Below are 17155 nucleotides of genomic sequence, written 5' to 3'. Positions count from 1 at the left end.
ACTTGGGTCGTTCTGTCACCAGGGACAGATTTTCAGGCTGACGCCAGTGTTAGTGTTTCAAGTACCAAGTGGTGACGAGGTGCCAGGCACCACACTGAACACTGTATACGCGCCGTGCTGTTAGCTCTCAATCAAACACCACAGTCACCACACCACCACCGGCCTGCCACACTGCAGTCACCACACCGGCACCGGCCCGACACAAGCCGTCCCCACACCGGCACCTGACACACTGCAGTCTCCACAGCACAACCAGCCAGGCTAATTCCTCAGCTGCCCCTCCCACGCCCCCACACATCAGGCGTCACCGATGACTTTTTAACCTTTGACTTAAAGTCGCCACAGCGTTTTATTCCAGGGACAAAGCGCCACACGGATGCCGGAGGCCGGCCTCCCTGCGGCACAGTCCACACGGCAGAGGCTTCGGTCCGCGCCGTGCTGCAGACGACGGGCTTGTCACCAACCAGCAGCAGCAGCAGGGAAGAAAGGTTCTTTCACGGTTAAGCGTCATCTCTCCTTGCCGTTCTGTGTATCCCCTCACTATCTTCTCGGAAGACAGAAACCAGAAGCTTCCATGATCTAGATGTGTCCCCGGAAAGGCTAACGACATGACTCCATCCGGGTCTCGGCTGTGTCCGCCGCGCTCCGGAGTCTGTCTGCGCAGGCGCACCCACGCGCGCTCCTCAACGCGCACTTCCGGCCCCGGCCCGTGAGCCCAGAGCGGCGAAGACCGGAGGGGCCCCCGGGAAGTGAGGGAACAGGCCTCGGCCGTGCCGCCACTTCGCGCGGCTTTTCGTTCGCGGCGCACGTGCGCGTCATTACACGGACTCGCGGGCAGAAGCAGAAGCAAGCGCAAGGCCAGCCGGCCGGCCCCGGGCAAGGCGGGCTGCGTGGAGCAAGCGCTCCCCTCGACTGCCGGCAGGACCCGCGCCCCGCGCCGCGTCTGCGGGCTGGCGGCGCCCTCCCCGCCACGACACGGATCACCGCCCGGTCAGTGCGGAAGCGGCAAGCGCGGTGCCCATCACGTAAGCTCGTGGAAAGGAAAGAAAAAACGTTGCAGGCGGACACCCTTCAAGAAAAAATGCAGGGGCGCCTGGGTGGCTCAGTGGGTTAAAGCCTCTGCCTTCGGCTCAGTTTATTATCCCGGGGTCCTGGGATGGAGCCCCACATCGGGCTCTCTGCTCAGCGGGGAGCCTGCTTCCTCCTCTCTCTCCGCCTGCCTCTCTGCCTACTTGTGATCTGTCTGTCAAATAAATAAATAAAATATTTTTTTTTAAAAAATGCAAAGCGGCCGCACACGCTTGCGGGTAAGCAGCGGACCTGGGCAGGTAAACAGAACACGGACTTTAGAAACAGAAGTACTAATGCAATACTGTTTATGCCACGATTATTAAACCTCTGTCCTCGGGAAACACTTTCATCCAGTCCTTCACGTCCAGGGACTTAGATTCTCCACCCTGAAGTCCCCTTCCACGTTACTCCCACTTTTGAGCGCCTGCCTCTCCGTCACCGAGATCGAGGAGGGGAAGGTGCAGGCAGACGTTTCGGAGCCCTTGACCACATCTGGTCCCCACCGGTAACTGCTGGTCAGAGAAAGTGCAAAACGGAGATTTTATTTTCTGTTCAACTGGAAGCAACACGGTTGAAGAGGCAGGAACCCGAAAGAATTGGATTTCTGTTAAAGCATCTTTTTTTTTTTAACCTTTCGCTCAACTTTCACTGCCCCTCCCCCACTCTGAGCATCTGAAGGGCTGCAGTGTTCACTAAAGCTCTGGACCAGGTGCCAGAGAGGGTCCCTGCTCTGCTCCCACCACCCCCAGCTCCTCAGTCCGAAAAAGCAGGTGACTAAGTGTCCTTTTAAGCCTGAAAAGTCTGTGGACCTCCCATTTCTCAATCCACACTCAACACAGGAATACAGATACACTTGGAAGGGCGGACATTTCTGAACCGTACATTATTTAGAGCATGCCTATGAGATTCTGACATCTTTCTACCTTTCGTACAGCTTGCCTCCTTTTCTAATTAGTACATAATTCTATGACAAAACAGCCATTATTCTAAAGTGAAAGGATCATGAAGACTAAGCCAGGGGCTGGCAAACCACGGCCCGCAGACCAAATCAGGCCACAGCCTGGCTTTGTACTGCCCATCCACAAAGAATGCTTTCCACCATTTTTTTTTTTAATGAGGCAAAACTCATGCAATTTAAAATTAAATTAACCACTTTAAAGCGTATGATTTGGTTAAAGCAATTACTTAAAGAAAATTCGGTGCCTCAGTCTCCTCTGTAAAATAGAGATCAAACATAGCACTCCCTTCGCAGGAATGTTGTAGAAGTCAAGTAAATGACAGTATAAATAAATAAAGGAAGTGTGCAGTTCGGTAGCATTTAGTACATTCACAACCTTGTGCAACCCAACGCTATGTTGTTCTAGGTCTAAAATACTTTCTTCTCTGGCCAAAGAAACCCCACCCCCATGATAGTAGTCACTTCCCTTCCCTCTTCCCCCAGCCCCCCGCAGCCAGTAATCTGCTTTCTGGGTCTATGGATTTGACTGTTCTGGACGTTTCCTATACTGAGAGAATCCTGAGATTTATGTCCTTTAGTGACTGTCTTCTCTCACGCTGCCCAGTTTTCTAGGTTCATCCATGTTGTAATGTGTATCCGTGTTTCACTCATTTTTATGGCTCAAGAATCGGCGTTGCACGGCTGCGCCATATTTCATTCACGCACTCATCTGCTGATGGACACGTGGGCAGTTCCCATGTCCCGAGTATTATAAAAACCACCACTTTGGACGTTTATGTACTAGTATTTGTTGGAACGTCTGTTTGCAGTTCTTCAGGGAACAGCCACAGGAGTGGAATCTCTGAGCAATACAGTAGTTGTGTGCTTAAAAGTTTTTGAGGAATTGCCCAACTATCTTCTGATTTTTACACTTCTGAGTGGTTCCACTGTTTGTTTGTCCTGAAGTAGGCTCCACGCCCAATGTGGAGCCCAACCACCGGCTTGAACTTATGATCCTGAGATGAAGACCCGAGCTGAGATCAAGAGTCGGACGCTTAACCAACCGAGTGATCCAAGCGCCCCGAGGGGGTTCATGTTTTTAATGATTATATACATACCCACGTAGTCCCCTCTGTTCTGCCTCCTGGCCAGCAAAACCTAAGGTATTTATCATCTGGACCTTGACAGAAAAAAGGCTACAGATCTCCGTTCTCAAGAAAAATGTCTGGCTGTTCCTTTCAGCTGCTCATGGCTCTGCAGGTACAAAGCACTTCAGTGTGTACGATCTACTTTGACTTCATTGGCGTCTCATCACCGTGGTGCAGGGCACAAGAGACCAGGGCAAGAGCCTCGCTTTACGGATGATCACAGGCCCCGAAAGCTACTCAGAGCCTCCCTTGGGTTCCGCAGCCACCAGGACCCGGAGCTGGGACTCGCCCTGCCATCTTCCTTCACAAACTTGGGTTTTCCTTCTCCACTCATCCACTCTTCACTCCTGCTCATCCAGTCCCTGCACTTGACCCCAACAGCTAGACTGAGAAGGCGTGTTATTGGAGCAACACATGCAGAAGGACTTGAGAAGCAGTCTGAGAGGACAGGAAATTGGGGGAGGGGGGCAAGTTTAGGAACAGCCAAGTCACAAAGGTGCTGGCGATGCCCGAAGGTGTGGTTGAGCTGCCTGGTTACCACGTTTGTATGCAGCACGGCACCGGGTGTCTCCTTTCCTTCGGGACAGAGCCTCTTCTTAGGGAGCCACCTGAGTCCCGGGCGGGGGAGCTGTAAGTCCATTTAACCCAATCACACAACGGATTCCTGAGCAATTCTGTCGCACGTCCCAGAAGGAGCCACACACCCAGAGATGTGACTCTCCAACAGGAGATAGGCAGCTTTCAAGTTAGTTCCCAGTGCTTGGCTGAGATAAAATCCCTCTGTCCCTCTGCCTTCATCCAACAGGTGTGTTAGGGACCATGTCAGGTGCAGGGAACAAAGAAGGGAACACAACTCAGCCCTTGTCCTCAAGAGCCCTCTGTCCAGCAGCGGCCAAGGATAAGGTGGGAAGGAAGTATCTGAAAAAACTGCAGAGAGCCACAAGGAGGCAGGCCCGCATTCAGCCTGGGGTGGGGGGTTGAGAGAGGTTTATAAGTTGAGCTGAGCCTGGAGGTGGAAGGCAAATAAAGACTGTCTACAGGCAGAGAGAAGAACATATGCAAAGGCCCAGTGGCACTGCCAGAAGAGCAGCATTGACTGTATCAGAGTTTGGGTAAAGAAATAGCCACGGACATCACTGAGGTCAGCCGGACTGAGTGCCATCCATCCCTTTATTCTGTGGGATCCCCAGTATCGGCTCCCATCCACACCTCTCCCTCCCCTTGGCCTCTCCAGGCTGATCCTCAAAGCAACACTCCCCAAGAACCAGCTGAAGAAACTTGGCAGCTTGGCCACAGTGCCTGGAGGACCAAGACGCATTCCTGCCTTTGAAAAATAGGCAGTAGAACACACATGACGTTAGAAGGACTTGAAAATAAATCTTGTGAAGTTAATAGAAGCACAGCAATTTGGAAGAAAAATAATCACATTTCCCTCCTGCTAAATCATTACTTGCCCCTGGAAAAGTCAATTATGTTAAAGAAAATAAGTTATTATTTTCGGGGGGAAGAAAGGAGGCTTGATAAGTGCCTTTATTCCAGAAAATACAACTCCAATGGCAAATGCCTTAGCTCCTGTATTTCTGGAGGTCTCAGGGCAGCTGGAAAGGTGTTGCTAAGGAAGAATGTGGGGAGGGTCCAGAATTACCCTGGCAAACTGCACATCTGTCCTAGAACCTGACCTCAAAACTGCCATTTGTGTTTCTCAGAAAGGAGAAGAAACAACAGCTGGCTCCTGACCACCTTCCCACAGCCAGCAAGCCTGGCCAGAGGCCCCCACCTCCTCCCCTTCATCCCCTTCATCCTCTTCCTCCCCGCTTCCTCCCCTAGGCCTCTCCCCAACACACACCCTTCAGGAAGCAGTCCTGCAGGGTTCCAGCCTGCCTTCCCATGTCTCAGGAGAGCCTCTGCTTCCAGCGACACTATCAGGATGCCACAGTAGACAGCCAGGGGGTGTTGCCTCAGAGTCCAGCTTCACCCCTGCGGGCTTCACCCCTGCACTTCATATCAGCAGTTCCGGCAGGGGAGCCATCTTGCCCACAGGGGACATGTGGCAAGAGCTACAACTATGTAGGCTGTCACACTGAGGGAAGGGGAGCGCTACTAAGATCTAGTGAGAGACCAGGGATGCTGCTGAGCCCCCAACAAGGCACAGGAAAGCCCCCCACAACCAAAAATTATCCAACCCAGAATGTCAAGAGTACACAGATCCCGAAACCCAAGTTTACAGGAATTCCCTCATTTAACCGTCCAAACAATTCTTCAAGGCAGCAACTGCTGCTATCCATGGTCCACAAGTGAGCTGACTGGGGCGCCGGGCGGTGCGCAGTCCCCCGCGCACACATCCCAACCTGGACACTAGCCCTGGCTTTGACGGGGCAGCCTCCACAGGCACTGATGCACCTGAGAATTCAGAGGAAGGAGGTGCTGAGCCTCAAACAGGTCACTTCCTGGGTTTACCACCAGCACCACTGGGTGGAGGTGGGCCTCTCAGCCAGATCCAGGACCCGCTGCTCCAGGCCCCTGGCGGCACCCCTCTGCCGAGAGCTCAACTCCTAGCCACAAAGCTACACCATCCACACGTCGGCATCAGGAGAGTGTGGCTAAAGAGATCAGGAAGAGAACCACAATGCTGTGAGCTCTGGGGGACGGCAGGCTTCTCCTCAACCCTGACTTCCCCCCCCGGCTCTCTCTACCACCCCCCATCTCTCCTTCTGCCCCAGACTCCCAGGCCCTGGGGACTCAAGGCCATTCCTGCTGGGCTCTCAGCCCCCACACACATTTGTCCCCACAGCCCAGGCTGGGAACAGGGTCAATCTTCCAGAAGGGGTCAGGTGGCAGAGAGAGTAAGGCCTGCAATGCTGGGGCCCCAGGCACAGGGCCTAAGAGCTAAGACAGGAATGGGCCGATTACAGACGGGGACCCGGGACCAGCCCGGCACCTGGTCGAACAGGACGATAGCAGGAAATGAGGCCAGAGGGCTATGAAGGACATTTTTTTAAAGGTTTCCAAGCAGGCAGCAGCCCCCACAGTCTAAAAACTGATCTGAGAACCTGAGAGCCCAGGACTGACAAGCACTGAATGTGTTGGTTTTGCCATGAAAAAACACCAAGCCCATCCCTGTCCCTGCAATCTCCCAAAGCTAAAAAAAAAAAAAAAAAAAAAAAAACACGAGTTTTTGGTAATTCACTGAATGGCAAAAACTAAAAGGGCTCGGAAAACAGGCGGATCACAGATCACCTCCCTCACATCGCAGGTGACCATACAGCGCCCCCGCAGCCTCATCAATGTGTCTGACTGCAGGGACATCCCCAGACCTGCGGGGCTGTGCGGCACACACATGAGCCTTCGGCACAGGTACCATCTTCCTCTCCATGCCGAGACCAATCTGAATTCGGAAACACCACTAGCCCCAAGGATTCCACATAAGGCACTGCTGACCCGTACCATGATCTACATCCCTAAAGAGCGACTCTGGATCCCCCACATCTAAGAACAATGCTGGCAAGCAAACCAGAAGGAAGGTGGGAAGGCACAGTCTGGAAGGCACAGTCTTGTTTGACCAGTAATTCCTCTGTGGCTTATATCACTGCGTTCCTCAAGGAAGCGGGGATGCACTCGCCTTCATCACTACCCATCACGCACGCCGGTTCAACCGCTCGGCTTAGGGCTTCCTCACAAGGCTCTGTGGCTCACACTGTTAATCAATGACTAGACAACTGGTCGGGTAATAAAACAAAAGTTATAAAACCTTAGGAAAAGTAATGCTCACTCTGCCTCACTGCCCCTTTCCAATGAGAAAGAAAGTTTCACCAGAAACCATGTATTTTCTCCAGAACAGGCTGACAACAATACTACAAAGTAGCACTTTCTCCTTCTGAAAGAGGAAATACTAGAAAGTAGTACTTCTCCTTCCGCAAGCTCTACCACATGCATTCTCTTGCTAGCTCCTCTCTGCACTGGTGGCAAAGAGGTAAATGGAGGCCACTATTGCCCCATCTCCAAGGGCCTGAGGCCGGGAAGGGTAGATAAGGCAGAAGAGTGGCGCCCTGGCCTGAATTCCAGGCATTTTGACTCCCAATCCAAGTGCTCTTTACCCTATACCATAATAGCCCCCCAACCTAGCTTTAAGTTACAATAGCTGTGACTGATTTACCTTCATAGCCTTTTTTCAGCACATGCTTAGTCATAAAGTGTTATTTCAGAACAGTAAGATTCCATTCTAATACACAAACACCAACACTCAGAAACAAAGCCACAGTTCTAATGAGCAGGCTTTAGTTCACCACCTCCTGAGGCCGAAAGGATTCCAAAGCCGCAGGAATGGGATCTGGGGGTGCTGCGTATGCCTCAGGATGGTGAGACCAGGAACCACTGGACAAACGTGAAGTGACTCATTCAGAAGGCAGTCTCGCCTAGGCTCACAGGTCCGCCCCAACCCCCTAGAGTAACTCGCTGGGCCAGGTCTACAGTGAAGGACATCCTGGAATCTACAGGACAGAAGGAGCAAAAGGCCAAGGAAAAAGGCAGCACCTGTTCTGACTCGCATCTCTTCATATCTTTGTCAGGGTCTGGACATCTGTTCGGCCAAGCGACTCTCACGACAAGATGGTGTGACAACTTACAATCTCTGTGTTCGATGCCAATAATGCTGAAGGGCCTAACTCCTCCTGATTAATAGAGAGCAGGTGTCGATGACAGGGACCTTTTAGAGGACAGCCCGTACACACATCCTCTTCTTGCAGAGCACACAGCTAGACTCTATTTCCAAGCCCCTGGTGCTCTTAGCTTGGGCCAGACACTGAGCTCTGGGATGGGCACAGCCTCCAGCCCTGGCAGGGGAGAAAAGCTCCTGTGAAAGGTCCTCCGTGTCTTGCTTTCCCCATCCACAAGCTCAAAGGCAAGGAGCCCAAGAGCCTAGTGGAGGGCATGGCCACAGGAAGGAGCCTGAGTCCCCAGATGACTAGAGGCAGTGGAGCCCCTGTGCCCCCTCCCCACCAGCCACTTGGACTGTGACATAAATAACAAACTTTCGGGTCACCTGGGTGGCTCAGTCGGTTAAGTGGCCTTTGGCTTGAGTCATGATTCCAGGGTCCTGGGATCAAGCCTGATGTTGGGCTCCTTGCTCAGCAGGGATCCTGCTTCTCGCTCTCCCTCTGCTGATCCCCCTGTTCTCTCTCGCAAATAAATAAATAAAATCTTTAAAACAAACAACAAACTTTCATTGTACAAAGCCTAGGAAATCTTGGGGCTCTTTGTCACAACAGCCGCCCAACCCTGATTCAGAAATCACAAGAGTTAATTTACATATAAAAGTGGACCTAACAAATCTAAGTCTGTTAAACAAAATCACTCAAGATGGCACACAAAATCTGTACCGTGCTCCAAACGAAATGCGGCAGCAAACTGCACCCGTGAAGAGCAACTCCAGCCGGACAAGGAGTCCAAGTGACATTTTTGGGAAGAGATTAATCCACATGAGCTTTACTGGGCTCCCTTCATCTGGTCCCCTCAGGAGCTCTGGGGATCGACCTGACAGGACCTCAGAGCAAATGCTGAAATTCTAGGGAAGAAGCCATCAAATATCGCTCCCCGTCTTGGACCCTCCCTTACAACAAGTAGGGGCTGCAGAGACAATGGGGCCCACGTGGCTTCAGTCACACAGTCAGAGGGGCCGAGGGGAGCAAGAAAGACACAGCTATGGAGCACAGATCGGGGCCAGGGTTGTGCTGGCTTATCTCTCTCTTTATCCCCGGAAGTGCCCGAAGAGGATGGTATCATCCATTTACAAAGGAGAAACGGCTTACAATAAATAACTCACCCAAGGTCACCCAGCTGGCAAGAGGATGAAGCAGAGATCCAAAGCTGCACCTCCAAGCCCCCCAATCTGCGTGTGATCTTTTGGCACGTACCCCTCACAGAGAGAACACCTTTTTCTCCTGGAGGCCCAAATGAAAAGTTAACGAGCCGACAGACATCTGTCTAGGGTGAAACCACCTGGTTTTTAGAAGCAGAGTGCCCGGGTACAGAAAGTTCGGCATCTCCCGAGCATGTGGGGCCGTGGACGGCTGCTGGGTGGCCTGCTACCACTGTGCTTCTGAGCCATCATCAGGAAGCATGGGGCCGTTTATGTGTCACATGCCAACACCTGCCCTCTCCCCATTAGCTCCCAAAACTAAAACACTCCCGTGAGTGCCCAGGGCCTCTGCAGACTGTAGGAGGGTTGGAAGAGCCAGCTTCACGGCCTACAGAGTAGAGAGAAGCCCCCAGAGCTGTGCACTTGGCCCAACAGTGACTGTGCGATGTTGGTACCAAAGGCGGTCCTTGCCATCACTGGACAACTGGCATTCTGGAACCACAGGGAGCCTGGCCACCCTACCCACACACCAATACTACAAGTGGAAGGAACTGGAAACACAGCCAAGCTAGAGGTCTCCGTCTCCTAATGCCACAGGCACGTGAGCACAGACAAGCCAAGTGTGCCAGCAAAGAGCTGTTCCCCAGCTGCGCCCACCATGTGAATGGTCACACGCTCAACTTCCTGTTTGGGTCTCAAACCCCCTGACTGTATCATCCCGTCACTAACTTGAAGACAAGCAATCTCCAGGGCTGAACACAGACACTAACGTGATTCCTTAAATTAGATTCTAAGGGCCTTGTCAGGGAGAGGGGGGCAGACACTGTAAGCTCCCACCTCCCGTTCTCCCTCCTTCCTTCTTCCAGGCATCCCCAAGGAACTGGGGACCCACAACCTTGCAAAAAAATAATCATTCAGATGGTAGCCACCAAAAGCACACAAAAATTGAGGAAATCTTACTTGTGATAATCATGTTATGGCTTAAGTCCCCCAAAATTCAAACACTGAAGTTCTGCCCCCCACTATAATTCAGAATGTATATGGAGACAGGGTTTTGAAAGAGAGGATGAGGGAAATGACAGCATGACGGTGGCCCAAATCCAATAAGAGGAGGTGAGGACACAAAGACCATCGAGGAAGACCTTGTAAGGAGGTGAGAAGGCAGCCAGCCACACAGCAAGCAGGCGGCCTCAGAAGGAACCAACCCCGCCAACATCTTGATCTTGGACTTCCAGCCTCCAGAACTGAGAAAATAAATTCCTGCAGTTTAAGCCCCTCCGAGTGGACTTGTTAAGGCAGCAAACTAATGCACATACTTCACATGTTGACTTGAGGGAGGGTCCCAAAGCACTCCCCACCTGATTAATAAAAGCTAACTTCGGCACTGCTGATTATATACGGCAGCTAAGCTACTATTGACATAACAATGTTTCCAAAGCGCCTTCACCATCCTTTAGCTCCTGTGAACCTCCCATCAGCCGATCTTGTACACAAGGCCAAGCGTTATCCTCCATTTTGAAACTGTGGGACCAGCCTTGAGAGGCTCAAAGACTTGCCCCAGATCACATCAATGAAGAGTGGCCACACCAGGACTAAAACTCAGATTCTGACCCCTCCCTGGGTCCCCTCCCTAGGGCTTACCTCTCAGAAGACCTTACCAAGAAACTGGGGAGGAGTCTGAATATCGAGCCCCGCCGTCAGCCAGTGGTATAGGGCACTGCTTGCCTCCACACTGTTGGACAGCGCTACTGGCCTTCCACGCCATGATCTCCTCTTCCAACTGTTCTTCAGGACCCTAACACATTCAACACCTGCACAGCTCAGTGGCCTCAGTGCAGCCCCTGCCACACCTGTCAGCCACCTTCCAGCTGCCTTCCCGCGCACTGCAGCTCACACAGCAGCCCAGAGGCTCCTCTCTCAAATGACACCAAGATACCTTCAAGGAGGGGCTGCAAAGAGGGAAATGCAAACCCAAACCAAAACAACGTACCACCACACTCCACGAGACTGGCTAAAATAGGCAAGATGGACAAGAAAGGCTGGCAAGGGGAACCCAGATCACACATCTGTGGCTGGTGGGAATGCAAAATGGTGCAGTTACTCTGGAGCAGTTTGGCAGTTTCTTAAAAATCCAAACACACAACTACGTACAACTCAGCAACGGCCCTCCTGGGCACGTATCCCAGACAACGGAGACTTGTGTTCACGCACAAACCTGTGCATAAATGTTCATAGTAGCTTTACTCACAACAGCCAAAACCCAGACATCCTTCGTCAGGTGAATGGTTGATCCCTCTGGGTACCTCCAGGCCACAGAACACCACCCAGAAAAGAAAAGGAACCACCCCCCATACACACAAGGACCTGATGAATCTCCAGAGATGTACACGACCTGATAAAAATCAATCCAATACTATATGATTCCATTTATGGAACATTCTTGCAATGATAAAACTACAGAAACGGAGATTACTAGTTGCCAGGGATTATGCGGGAAAGAGGAACGAGGTGGGTGTGGCTACAAAAGGACAAGAGGAGGAGTCTCGGGGGTGATGGCACTGCTCTGTGCCTGGACTGCGTCCACGCCTGCATCCCGGCTCTGTGCGGTACTGTAGTCTGACAGGATGTCACCTTGGGGGAAATCAGCAATGGGTACATGGAGTCTCTCTGAATTAGCTGTTACAAACATATGTGTTTATGACTATCTGAAAAGACAAAGTTAAAGAAAAAATAAAAACGAGGAGGAAGGAAGGATGGAAGGAAGGACAAAGGATGGAAGGAAGGAAGGGAACAAGAGTGGGAACTATTCACATCCCCTAAGACAATCATGATAAGATGCAATATTCTAGAAAAACATTGGCACAACAATAAATTTAAAATTTTTATAATGTTTTCAAAGTAAAATAAGGTTTGTAGAAATATAATATGCCCTAATCTGGTTTTTCTGCAACTCCAGTGAATGAAAATGTCCGCATTTCTATTTACTTACAATCAAATCTAATTTTTCTTCCCCAAAGTAGCAGCTTGCTTGCTACTCTAGATAACAAAAGAGATCTTTCTGCAACTCCCACACTCCCAAATTTATTTGGGTATTGCACTACTCCTAGCAGTTATCATCACTCAGAACTAATCTAAATACACACAAGTCATGCTCCCCTACCCCAAGCAAATGAGACTTTCCCCCAACAGAGGGGCAAAACACACCATTAAGAAATCACCTTTTGGAGAAAAGTATTCTTGCAGCAACTGTGCCTGTCAAATGCAAACACAAAATCACTTGTCACCACACTTCTGAACCACACTTTATTAAATAAATATTAATAAAAGCTGCACTCCATCAAGTGCCGGGCTGATCTCAAGCACGACGCCCCCTGCTCTGCCAACATTATCTCAATGCATCGTCCTTGGTCTTTGTGGTAGCCAGGCTTAGCTCCGCCTTCCAGATGGGGAAACTGAGGCTCAGGAAGCTGAGTAATTTCCCTACGGCCCACATAAGGAGTAACAGCCGGGAGTTAAAGGTGCCCACAGCACCAACACCCGCATCCCGTTTGAGCTCTCCACAGAAAAAGCCAGAATAAAGCACCCCACTCGGGACAAAGCTGAAGGCCAGCGAGAGCACCTTACTCTCCCGAACAGCTCTCTGCACCACCTGTTCCATTTCTCTGGCCGCCTTAACAAATGGCCACATCCTGAGCAGCTTCAAACGGTCCACAGGGATAATCTCACAGTTCCCCAGGTCAGACACTCAGCGGCTCTGGGTCTCAAAGTCCAGCTGCTGGCCAGCTGGGCTCTCGTGGGGAGCCCAGGAAGGGATCTGTTTCCAGGCTCATTGGGAGTCCTGGCAGGACCCAGTTGTGCCTGTAAGACTAAGGTTCCTGTTCCCTAGCTGGGTGCAGCTGCCCTGAGCTCCCTGGGCTTTCTATGGTCCTTGTAAGGGGGCTCCTACAACTCAGGGCCAGCAACTGTGCCTGGGACCCTGCCCAGGCTCAGAACCTCTGACTCCACTCTTCTGTTAGCAGCCAGAGAAAGTTCTCTGCTTTGGGGGCCCGTGGTAGATAATGCAAGAACATCTCTCCAACTCTAAGTCCCATTACATTAACCACATCTGCAAAGCCCTTTCTACCATGTCACATAACGTATTTACAGGTTCTGGGGATTACGGCATCGACATTTTGGGAAGGAGGCCACTACTCCACCTCTCACACCAATGAAAGAGGTGAGCACACCATCCTCAGGTGTGACTCCAGAACACACTGCATCTTTTCACCTCATCTTAGGAACAGGATCCATAATCATTTTATCGGCATTGAGACCCCAGCCTCTGCCCAGCTGGGGGATGATGGAAAAGTTTACCCCGTCCGAGCCCTCCCTGTGCCAGGTAGGTCAAAATTCATCCCTGTGTTAAATAACCAAATCCATAAACACTGACTCACCCAATTCAACCCCAGGGGGAGACATTAACAGGCTGGTAAACCTCCGGGGGCGGGGGGCAACCCGAACCCCACTGGAATAAATGGGGCAGGGATGAGGGGATGAGCACTTCCTGCCTTGCTGAGGAAGCAACGGATCAGCTGTTTACTCCTTTCCCCAATGTACAAAATAAATAAATAAGTGAAGTGTCTCATTTACAAACAATGCTTCTAACAGATTCCAAGTACTTCCAAACAATGAGCTGTGATTCATGTTTCCAAATGAGATGGAGTTTTATCATTTTCTTTCCCCTCGTGATTCATTCATCCCGCCAAGTCAGTGGTCTGAGTGGAAGCAAGGCCCACCCACGACCCGCCACAGCCCTCCAGGGAAACACAGCCCTGTTGTTAGGCTCCCCCAAAAAACGCTGTGGTTGGTAAGGGGCATGGCCAGTAATTTTCCCTTGGGCGGAAACAGCCCATTAGCCAATGGGCAAAAATCCCTGCCCCCCAGCACTTCTGTCTTCCGTTCGGGACACCCTCCAGTGCCAACTCCTAGAACAGTGGAGAGCTTGGGCTGACCCAGATGTGAGCATCCTCGCCTTCCCTTCTGCCCAGAATCAAAAAAGAGTTGCCTGATGGGCCATTGATGCTGAGCAAGCAGTGCTGTCCCCTCCCTTCTACCCCATTCTGTGGCCTCGGCTCCACCCTAGTGAAACCAAGCAGAGCAGAAACTCTCTCCTCCACCTGACAGCCATTCACCCTGTTCCTAGAACTGCCTGGCAAAACCACCGAGCACATGGTCCTTTGGAAACTTCCTAACAGACTCTTCTTAAAACCACAGCATTAGCCAAAGGTGTGATGCTGGAAGTCACCATAGCGAGTGGTGTGTGTGTGATGTAACAGGGAGGGACACAGCCATGTTCTTGCCCCCAGTCACCTCCCCAGCAAGGAGACCCCCTCACTGTGTCATGAATGCTCCCTCTGGTCTTCTCTAGAGAGTCAACAAGTGCCACACCTAGTATCCTCACTGACACCTAGTGTCCTCACTGAAACCATCAGGTCACAGGTCATGCTGGGAGCCAACAAGAGGCATCAATGTATCTTAAAACGCCCTGCTCCAAAGAGAGCCCCCCTCCCGGCCTCCTGGCTCTCAGGGGGATGGTGTAAACTCCAGAGCCAGGCTTCCAGTCCCAGATGTAGCACATACTAGTGGTGTGAACCATGTATTTTCTCTCCACCTCTGTCAATGGGAGTGACAGGACTCCCATCCCACAGGACTGGGAGGGGGGAGGCAAGCCCTCAGAGCTGCTCCCCTGCCTCCTCTCCCCAGGTCTGTCTGTGCTCCTACTCCTCCACTTGCCTCAGGCCTCTCCCTCCCTCCTCTCCAGAGTGCTCCAGGCCCTCCTCCATCTGCCCCTATTGTGTTCCAGTCCTCAGCTCACTCCTCTCTCTCTCTCTCTCAAACACACACACATACACACACACACACACACCCCAGCAGGCTCTCCACAGCCCCGACCCTTACTGTCACACCTGAATCAGTGCCAACACTGAACGTGCACGCCACACCTCCCCGACCTGCTGCAGATGCATGGTGACTTTTCTATCAGGATGGCCGGAATGAGACCATACGGAGGCACCCAGGGTGCTGCTTACTCACTCGGGTCTCCCACCTGTCACTGAGCTCCATGCCCATGTCTGGGCCTCCCTTCCTCATCTCTAGAAATGGGGCAGGAAGAGAGCTCAGTCATAGCAGTCCTGGAGCAAGAAGCACCCCCACACATGGGCATATGGACCAAGAGGGGTGTGGGCCCAGAGGACCTACGACTGTCTCAGGGCTGACCCTTTCCCAAGCAGCTCCACTGTCACACCACAGACATCTAGAAGAGACAAGCCACTGGAATCACAAAGAAGGAAGAACCCTGAGGGCTAGGGCGCCCCCCGAGGCTTGCCCAAGTTCAGAGGGCCAGCTCTGGAGGAGACCTGCAGTGGGGACACAGGCATGGCACGGCAAAAGCTCAGGGACCCTGGGTGGGGGGGACGGCTGCCCGCGTGGGAGCAGAAGTCCCAGGAGGAGGAGCCCTGAGAGGGCACAACCTGGCGGCAGAGGGGAGGCCAAGGTCACAAAAGTCCTTACAAGTCAGGCAAAGTCTAGCCTGGGTGACGGAGGTGATAAAGGAGCAGGAGGAGAGTCAGACGGAAAACGGGGACGGTCCAGGATCCGGGATCCCGGAGAGCAGCCACGGCCCCGACACTGGTGGACGAGAAGGGCCGGACCCCAGACCCTGACAGGCAGGCTGCAAATCCCCGGTGAGGAGGAGAGCAGGGCAGGGCGCAGCGAGGGCTGGGGTCCGTTTGTTCTGCTATCAAGGAAAGCCTCGCTCTCTGGAATGCGTACTCGCTGGGTCCGAAATGTAAACTTGCAACCCGACTCCCCCCACTCCCCGCAGGAAACGACAAAGAGCGGCGGAGCCAAAACAGTCCCGCCCTCCGCAACCCGCTCCCGAAGCCCGGGGACGCGGGAGCCCGAGGACGCCGGAGCGCTCGACCCGCCGCTACGCTCCCGGGGTCCCGCGCGGTCCAGGCTAGGGCCACCAAGGGGCGGGCAGGGCGCCCAGCCCGCCCAGGTCGCGCGCACCACTTCCCACCGGGAGAGAGCACAACTCTTCGCTTGGGTCCCCGCAACTTGCAACTGCCCGCCCGGGAAGCTCCAGCCCCTGCACGCAACTTCACCCGAAAAGCAGAAAAGCCGCGGCCCAACAATGACCGCGGGCCGGCCCGGCCAGTCCCCCCCGACAACCCCACGAAGACTTCGGCCGCGAGCAGGATGGGGTCTGAGCTCGGGCGGCCCGGGAGGCTGGAGGGCTCCGCCACCGGGTGCCCGGCCGGGAGCTGGGGGCGGGGGGGGGGGGTAGACCCCTCGGGAAGTGACACGGCCCGCCCCCGCCCCCGCGTGTCCCCGGCCCCGCTCGCCCGCGCGCCGGAGGGGGCGCCGGGCACTCGGGCCGGGCCGGCGGCAACAGGCTCCGGCGCCCCCGCCCGCCGCGCCCCGCCCGGCCCCGCCGCCCCTCCGGAGCGCGCGCCGCGGGGAGGTCGTGCCGGCCCGGCGCCGAGTGGGGCGCGCGGAGCTCACCCACGCCGTATTTCTCCTCTCTCTTGGTGGGCACCCAGCGTGTCATGGCGCCGCCGCGAGAGCCGCCGCCGCCGCCCGGGCAGGAAACTCCGCGCCTAGGCCGCCATTTTCCATTCCTTGCGAGCCGCGACAGGATGGGGAGGAAAAAGTTTGCGGCGGAGGCGGCGTCATGTGGGACGGGGCGGGCGGAGCGTCGCGGGCCGGATGGGAAAGGCCGGGAGCGCCGGCGAGAGGCGGGCCGGCCCCGGGCCTGTGAGCGCGGCCCCTGCGTCGGGCACCGCGCGCCACAGCCTGTGACTCCCGCGCCCCGCCCGCGGGACGACCCCCCGCCCCTCCCCCTGCGCGGGGTCCCCGCCCCGCCCCCGGTGTCCCACGACGAGAGGGGGGCGCCCTGGGCGGAGTGGAGCGAGGGGGACTCTGAGATTTATGAAGCTTGGGGTTTGCCCAGCACGGGGCTCCGGCCGCGGACTCGGGTTCCGCCTCGATGCGGGGAGTCCCGGAGCGGAGCAGACCCGGAGGTTCCCTGCCTGCCCGAGCACGTGGTCCCTTCCCCAAGGAGACGGACTTTAACTGAGCACCTATCCACGGCCTGGCCACGCC

General features: G+C 53.9%; 1 protein-coding gene across 5 annotated transcripts in view; it reads right to left on the bottom strand.

Annotated features, from left to right (window-relative positions):
• The window catches only part of DOCK1 (dedicator of cytokinesis 1), a 509676-nt gene extending 492868 nt beyond the window's left edge, over positions 1 to 16808 (bottom strand). For 3 of the 5 annotated variants that reach the window (XM_047703535.1, XM_047703534.1, XM_047703533.1), the window contains exon 1: positions 16556 to 16808. In XM_047703535.1, coding sequence (XP_047559491.1) covers positions 16556 to 16601 — 46 coding nt within the window. In that variant the 5' untranslated portion in view covers positions 16602 to 16808. The remainder of the gene's footprint in view (positions 1 to 16555) is intronic. The other 2 variants (XM_047703531.1, XM_047703532.1) reach the window with 1 other exon arrangement.
• Between the last annotated feature and the right edge of the window lie 347 nt (positions 16809 to 17155).

This window comes from Lutra lutra, chromosome 14 (assembly GCF_902655055.1).
Source record: "Lutra lutra chromosome 14, mLutLut1.2, whole genome shotgun sequence".
NCBI lineage: Eukaryota > Metazoa > Chordata > Mammalia > Carnivora > Mustelidae > Lutra > Lutra lutra.
This window is presented reverse-complemented; position numbering and strand designations above follow the sequence as displayed.